The sequence below is a fragment of the Tarenaya hassleriana genome, unplaced genomic scaffold (assembly GCF_000463585.1).
Source record: "Tarenaya hassleriana unplaced genomic scaffold, ASM46358v1 Cleome66, whole genome shotgun sequence".
Classification (NCBI taxonomy): Eukaryota; Viridiplantae; Streptophyta; class Magnoliopsida; order Brassicales; family Cleomaceae; genus Tarenaya; species Tarenaya hassleriana.
The window spans coordinates 623200-631075 of NW_010969135.1; the positions used below are offsets into that span (position 1 = coordinate 623200).

Here is a 7876-nt window from a genome sequence, read left to right on the forward strand (position 1 = left end):
GTATGTAACTTTTCCCTACTATCTTTGCGATGGCCGCTTTGGTTATCAAAATGCGGAACATCCCCATCAAAATCTCTGCCATGTTCACCATTGCTTTGTTCTTGATCGTAAGAATAATCACGACTATGGCCTCTCTCTCCATCACGGGTCCTTTCCCTATCATGATCCCTGTCTCGAACTCTACTCCGATCACGGTCACGAACCCGCTCGCGCTCATAATCACGGCGATCACGATCATGTTCCTTGTTCCTGTCCCTATCCCTATCCCGATCACGTTCTGTATCCCTGTCCCTATCCCTATCCCGATCACGATCCCTATCTCGCTCATGATCCCGGTCCTTATCTCGCTCACGGTCTCGACCTCGACCTCGCTCATAGTCTCGACTGCGTTCATAATCACGAGAACGATCACAATATCCATCATGTTCACTGTCAGGCTCATGCCCATACTCTTGACCATGGTCACGATCGTTCTCCTGAAATTTTGATTTCTTCCGTTTACTTTCAGAAACATCTTTTTCATCTCCGAAGGGCTTATCATCAGACCTAGTGTGTTCTTTAGGGGGTAGGTCATCCTTCTGCTTAGCACCCCACTGTTTCTCGTCTTCAATGTCTTTTTCACATTTATCTTTGTTCTTATCTCCCCTCTGACTTCCATCTTTAACGTTATCATCTCCTGAAATCAAAAGCTTCTGATTTACATCATCAACGCTATCTTGATGCTTATCACCATCACCATAATTATCCCGCTTTCGCCTTGCTTGCTTCTCAGAATAACTCTCTGACCCTGGACTTCGTAGCTGCTCTTGAGAATTCAAGTCTGAAGTATTTTATAAAAACAAAAAGAGATTAGTAAAGGTACAGAAAAAAACTATTTTACACACTAGCTTTCCAGGCTTCCCCAGTGAATATGAGGCATATTGTTTTTACTCGATAAACTTAGATCATCAGATTGAGATCACCATCTTTTAACCACCCATAGATGCAGCATTCATGAATAGCAAGCGAGTAACAAATGCGATCTAGCAGCAATAACTCGTAACATACACTATCGGTAGATATAAGAACAAAGAAGCTTTAAAAAACTTAACTTTCCCTATCAAGATGACTTACAAAGATGCTAGAACCTCTTCATAAGAAATTAAAAATGTATCCTGCAAATTTTTTTCAGCCTCCTGTTGAGAATTTCAATTCATCTCAAGCACTGCAAAACAACCAATGAATCTCAATGCAGGTTGCAAACCAGCCAAAATCAACTATGTTTTCAATCAAACTCACTAAACAATGAGAACCAAACCACTAATTTACAGGCGGCCATTTCATAAATTCAGCCCCTGGCTTTCTCAACCAAAGAAAAAAAGATGTCACCAACGACAATGCATGCATTGGGACCAAACATGCAAATTTAACGGAAACAAGCTTTTCAGAGGTCAGGTCATTACAAATTCGATCATCAAATAATCGAGTTCCCTTACCAGTTTTATCAGACACCGCCTTGGACCCATAATGATCTTCACCACCATGCAACTTCTCACTTTTCCGTTCCTTATATTTCCTATCACGGTTTCGGTCTCTGTCTCTATCCTTCTCCTTCTCAATCTCTCTGTTTTCCCTTCGACTAGACTCCCTATGTTTCCCATCAGACTTACTACTACTTTTCTTCGTCTCCTCACCATCTACTTCCTCTCTCCTCCTACTCTTCTCACTAGAACTCTTCGACTTCTTCGAACTCCCCTCTCTGTCTTCATCTCCGCCATTCCACCTATCACTAAGACCGTCTTCTGTTTTCTCTTTGCGACGTTTCGAGGAAGTGTGCTCCTCGTAATACTCGCCATTGAAAGAGTCATAGTACTCTTTATTATCCTTGGAATCAAGCTTGCGTTTGCCTCCAGAACCCGATTCCTTCGAAACTCTAGTGCTACTCTCGTCTTTGCTCTTCCTCTCTCTCAAACTAGATTCTTTTTCCGAATCAGAGTACTCCCTCGCATCCCTAGAGCTATGTTTGCTCGATTTATGCCTTGAACTCCGTGGCATCCCCGGAAATCACTGAACAGCGAGGAGAAAAAGCGAAAACCCTGACGACCCAAAAGCCGAAACGAACACAGAGGATTCGAATACCCTAGTGAGCAACCTCCATAACCATAAGAACTCAGACTGAGACACTTGTCCTCTCGAGAAAACGGCGATTAAATCCTTAAAATGAAGAAAACAGAAACCCTAAAATCGAAATGGTAACTAAGATTCAGGCCTTGACCGCGAGGATACAAACCCTAGCTTGAGAAATACAGATTCCGTTGATGAGAAACAGTAACCGGAGACACCAGATCGCCGGGAAATACACCGGCGGCGGCGAGATTGGTACGGTGATTGGGGATAAATGTGGAAGGAGCCAATGATGCTGAGCAGGAAAAAAAAAACAGGGACGGGAAAAAAAAGAAAGGGATGCGCACGAAAAAACCTGAACTACGTTTTCTCATTTGATTAGGGGAAGCCTTGTGGGAGATAATTCCCATGTATTAATTACCGTATTACCCTCTAAAATCGGAGTTATTACGGTTATGTCCTGGTTTATGGTCTCGTTGCTTCTCGTCTATCAGCCAATCATATCCCGCCACGTCATAAAGAGTGAGATCGAATAGGCCCATTAAAATCAGGCCCATAAAGTGGGAGGCTCAATTGGGCCCATTAAAGAGAGCGGAGATATTTGTTAAAAGAGGGACGACAGACGTAGACGTGAGCCGAGCTCGAGGCGCGAGACCTCAGGCGTGCTTCGTCACGCAACTCTCACGCGCCTCTGTGTCGTTATATACGTGTTCGCTGCGACTCTTCCTTTAATGTCACACCATCTTTCCTTACGCAGTCAGTACTTTACCGAACCCCCATCTCTCACAAAGTATCAGAGATCCAAACAACCCTTTTTTTTTACGTGATTTGTTTTTTTTGTTTGATTTTCATTAAAAAAAAGAGCAAAGGGGAGAACAAATAAAAAGGGGTGAGAAAGAGGAATTTTTTTTTTTGGGGAGCCAAATCAGAGTAAAACGGGAGAGAGAGGAAAAGTTTCAAGGAACGAGAAAATTGGTATCAATGGGGATGTATCCGACTTATTACTGACTCATCAGGGGATTCATGAGTTTCATCAGGACCTAATGTCTCCTCCCCTTCACCACCACCACCACCATCATCCGACTTCACTTGCTCCTGTTTATGGCTTCTCTCCTCTGTGCGGGGTTTCCTGCTTTTTCCAGCTTCCATGGCATTGGCAACAGCCCCATCAGATGAGGAGGAGGAGTTGCTTTCATGTTTAAGCTCTCAAATTCGAATTCTTTAGCTTTTGAGGTTTTGATCGTTGGAGTTGTGTGCGGAAATTTTGTTTCTTTCTCGGGCCTGATTGTTTGATTCGGAGGTTAAGGTATTGATTTCTGGATGATATGGAAAGAGTATTTTGTTGAGGGGTTGAGTTTTCTTCAATGGTTTCATCGAATGGAACGGAGGAAATGACTAACTTGATGAACACCGATCGTTTAACGCGTCGATTATGTAAACGGCCTTGTCCTGTGTCGGGCGAAATGGTAACGTGATAAATTGGGATGGAGAGTCTCATTGTTTTTCCTCTGTTTTCCTTTTTTTTTTTGTAGAGGTTTGGTGTTTTGTTGAATGGCGCTTTGCGGTGTTTGTTCAAGTCCAAATCTTGGGAAATCGGAAGTGTGGTATTCTGCAAGAAATTTTTCGGCCAAATCGGTTGGTCAGAAACTTAACCGCATCGTATGGAAGCCCACGTATTCAGTTCGGACACGACCAGTGAAAGTCCGTTGTTCATCCTCCGGAACATCTAAATCTTCAGTGGAGATGGACGAGTATAATCAGAGCAATGTGTCAGTTTCCGCAGAGGATGCATCTGCACATGTAATGCAGTTCACTTGGTCCGATTTTAAGGTTCTTGATCGTGTCAGCCTTGGCCATGGAGGGAGGGTATGCCAACTTCATTTACCTGTATATGCACTGACTGACAGTGGCTAGTTACCCTATCTTACCGATTTCCTGTTTTGCAGGCAGATGAACTTGTGTTTGAAGCCATAGTTCAGGATCCAGATAGGTCAGTCTCTGGTTCATTGTATTACATCACTGCAAGGTAAAATCAAGCTTCATATATGGTGCTATAATGTAAATGTTGCAGCCCTTTATTTAACCAAGGAGTTGTTCTTCGGAAACTTACTACCACTCATGCTCAAAGGAGGGGAAGACGAGCCATAGAGGTTCGGTCTCCTTTTTGGGTTTAACTTAGTTTAGTGCTCTTCATTTTGCAAATGTGGAATTTGTATGACTTGCAGGTATTAAAGAAGCTTGCTCGTCGTAGACTTCTATACCATTCTTACTCGTTGCAAGTTCATGGTTATATCTCCTCTAATTCAAAAGATGGTCGTGACTTATTTACCCTGGTGCATGGGGTAAGTGCTTCACTTTCAGACATAGACGTTGCAAACCGTTTGTTTAAATGGATTCCTTCCTCCATTCTTTACTTTGTGTCTCTTCTTGCAGTACCATGGTAGTTTTTCTCTGAGGCATTGGCTTCAACAATCTGATTGGCTTCCAACTTTAGAAGCTACCCTTGCATTGGATGAAGAATCTGTCAGAAAGGTGGGGGATGATACAATTGGTGGGCCTGCTGTTTCGAGGCAGTTAAGAATGATTCGTATACTCATGAGGGATCTTTTGATCGGGGTATGTCTTGTCTCTCTTATACAAGCAGAATAACCTTTCTTTCCTTGTTTCTCATGCATGGTTTAGCTGAAATGATTTTTATACTCTCTTAAACTTGAAGGTCAATTACTTGCACAGCCATGGTCTTGCCCACACAGAACTGAGACTGGAAAATGTGCACATAAGCCCTGTGGATAGACACATCAAAGTTAGTATAGACCTTTCAACTCTAGGTTGCTATGTTAGTGTATTAGATAAATGTGTGACTTTTCATTGTTATTTAGAAGTTCTATCAAATTTTGCTTCTGGGTTTCTCCATATTAGGTCGGGATTCTCGGAAATGCTGCTGACTTTTACGAAGATGGCCCTAGTTCTAGTAACCGTTATAGTAACATGGATAGGCGTCAAATGATGATAGCATTTGACATGAGGTATTTTTGAGAGTGAAACATTTAACTTAAGTTTTCCCTTGTTTGCTTTACCAAGGCACTTATTGATACTTGTTTCTATTTTCCCCTCGAAAGGTGCGTTGGATTCATGATGGCAAAAATGATACTCAAAGAGCTTATGGATCCTTTGATCTTTGCAAAATTTAAGTCTTTCCTTGCTAAGGTATTAACATGACCGACTACCTTTCCGCATATTCCAGGTTGCTTGTTTTTACTCGTAAATTTGGTTTTATTTTTTAAATCTATGTGACACCCTCCTATATATAACTTTCAAATGGAATTTGTTATGCCCAGGGGAATGATCCTTCCTCGCTACGGGAATTCTTTGTGAAGACTCTCAATACAAACTCCCAATCTGGAAATGTTGGAGTGCAAGTATGTAACTGATGTTTAGGGTTTTGGGTTTTGAGTTTACTACGAGAATGTGATTTGCTGTCCATTCAGGAGTTATTTATCATCCTCTTTTCTTGCAGATACTTGATAGATACTGGGGTTCAGGTTGGCACCTTCTATCGTTATTGATTGCCGCCAGGCCATCTAAAAGAATAAGGTAACAAATCGGAGAATTATAAACATGTCTTGGAAACACTATCTTTGATTAATTTCATACTTACGGGGGGTGAAAGAAACGTTGAATTTTGGGTTGCAGTTGCTTGGATGCTCTTAAACATCCCTTTCTCTGTGGTCCAAGATGGCGAGTTGCCCCATCCATGGATATCATCCGGTGGGGTCTCGGATCAACTGCAGTGAGGATTTCAGAAGAATACATCTACCATAAGCCTCAGGTATAATGATTTTGTAGTCCGGTTTCTTCTATACATCTTCCATAATCTCGAGGTGTGGCCATGTTCCAATCTTTCTTGGCAATGATAAAATATCGGTAAAGCCAGTGTAAACCTGCTTAATCTTTCACTCGCCCTGAACTTCAACCTCAATTATCCTATAGAGTCAGTTGTAGTGAAAAGGTATCAAATCGGGAATATGATAAAGCTGGTAGCTCCAGAGAATGTTCATTTCCGTTTTCCACGTCTTAAATAGCGACATTTGCTTGGCTAACCGAAAACGCCTTCCTTCCTTCCTTCCTTCCTTCTAGCGGCAAAGGCTTGCACACTTCATCGAACTAATGGAAATGCTGAATCCATATCCAAAACCAAAAGTAAGGAATTCTCATTTTCTTCATCCTCGATCTTTCCCTCGAGTCCAGTGGCTTAACTTTTCTTCTTTTTCGGAAAAATGCAGAACTGGTTGGAGCTATTCCCGGGGAAATGGCGATTGCTTTACTCAACTGGAAGGCACATAGGTTTAACTCTGCGTCAGGCCACAACTCGTGCACTGATAGGCAATGTCCACTTAACGATAACAAGAGCTTCAAAGGTCAATGACGTCCTCTCTTTCACCACCGAAGTAGGATTCACCGCCATGACAAGCAAAGACTGGCCACATGGCAAGACCGGAACCACCGGAAAGTTACAGACGCTCTCTCAAGTCAGACTAGTGGCCGGGAGAAGGCTGTATCTGAAAGAAGAAAAGAACATCGGGAAGTTCTCGTTGGGTGGACCAGATACGGAGGAACCACTTGCCCAGAAGCTCGAGAGTGAGAAGTGGAAGAAAGTCGTGCCCTTTAAGGAGTTTCCGTCTAGTCTTCCAGTGGCAAAACTCGTTTCGGGCGAAATCGAGGTGACGATGAATCTCGACGATCGGGTAGAATCCCCGGGGAACGTGGTTCAAGAAGTGAGAAAGCAGATCCCGCCCGAGATGTTCGATCTATCAAAACTCGTCTGCGGAACGTACGTAGATCGCAGGTTACTCGTGCTTCGTTGTGTGAATGGTTCGGCTTTGTTGTTCACTAGATCTTGCTTAGACCACAACTTAATGTAGCCTTTTGGTTCTGTTTTTGTTGTGTTGTACGTGTATATTCCAAATTTATTATTAGGACCATTCTTTGTTATGTCAGAACTGTGGTATGCATAGGTAGGGCCGGGCAAAATTATCCGAAAATCGGGTATCCACGATCTATAAATATTTGCAAATCCGAATCTAATTTCAGGTAATAGAATTTTACAAAACAGGTATTCGATTAATCTTGTTAAAAATCTCAAAATAAGATGGGAGCACAAATTCAAATACTCCATTTTTTTCGGGTATCCGATCGTACATATATCATCATGTCTTATTTTATACGCGGGCCCCAGCACCAGGAGAACGAATATATTTATGTGGCTCTTTTGGGACTAATGTTTTTGTTTCTCTATGAAATTGAGAGAATTTTTAACTTGGAATATCAATAATTAGAATTCGATTTCACAATATATTTATACAGATATTCTTCGGGATCATTGCCATATCGAATTTGTTTTAATATGCTTTTTGTTGAGGCTTGGAGTAAATTAATGAAAACAAATATTCACATCATCAGCATCAATTGTCACGTAAAGTTATTTTTAATAGTAAACACGCAAGATCTAAATTAAAATATTCATCTATTGAAATTTATATCCCTTTTGGTAACATGAGAACCATATATTATAAAAAAAAAACGAGTCATTCAATGGATTGTTAAATGTTTTTCTAATTACTGACTTTATTCGGCTTAGATTTCATTTCACATATGTTGTAAATTATTCCAAAGTGTTGCATAGTAGTTACAAGAATAAAACCTATAAACTTTGTGTGGCCGTATTTGTCGCGATGACCATTTCGGTTATCAATCGAATAACCGAATCGAATCG

General features: G+C 41.5%; 2 protein-coding genes across 3 annotated transcripts in view; one reads left to right on the top strand and one right to left on the bottom strand.

The window, feature by feature from the left end:
- LOC104800296 (zinc finger CCCH domain-containing protein 13-like) overlaps nucleotides 1-2452 on the bottom strand; it is a 5310-nt gene extending 2858 nt beyond the window's left edge. Inside the window, exons 1-2 of the mRNA XM_010523090.1 lie at nucleotides 1476-2452; nucleotides 10-820 (exon numbers count right to left, since the gene is read on the bottom strand). Of these exons, the coding sequence (XP_010521392.1) occupies nucleotides 10-820; nucleotides 1476-2034 (1370 nt within the window). The 5' untranslated portion in view covers nucleotides 2035-2452. The remainder of the gene's footprint in view (nucleotides 1-9; nucleotides 821-1475) is intronic.
- Nucleotides 2453-3307: 855 nt separating this feature from the next.
- Nucleotides 3308-7100, top strand: LOC104800297 (probable plastid-lipid-associated protein 14, chloroplastic). Of its 2 annotated transcripts, none has more exons than XM_010523091.1 (14): nucleotides 3308-3409; nucleotides 3636-3969; nucleotides 4050-4093; nucleotides 4175-4253; nucleotides 4329-4445; nucleotides 4537-4719; nucleotides 4820-4906; nucleotides 5023-5129; nucleotides 5223-5310; nucleotides 5442-5522; nucleotides 5621-5697; nucleotides 5797-5932; nucleotides 6241-6303; nucleotides 6387-7100. In XM_010523091.1, the coding sequence occupies exons 2-14, from the start codon at nucleotides 3655-3657 to the stop codon at nucleotides 7023-7025; spliced, it is 2016 nt and encodes a 671-aa protein (XP_010521393.1). In that variant the 5' UTR covers nucleotides 3308-3409; nucleotides 3636-3654; the 3' UTR covers nucleotides 7026-7100. The 2 variants fall into 2 exon arrangements, with proteins under 2 accessions (XP_010521393.1, XP_010521394.1); XM_010523092.2 differs by lacking the exon at nucleotides 3308-3409 and adding an exon at nucleotides 3517-3537.
- The last annotated feature ends 776 nt before the right edge of the window (nucleotides 7101-7876 follow it).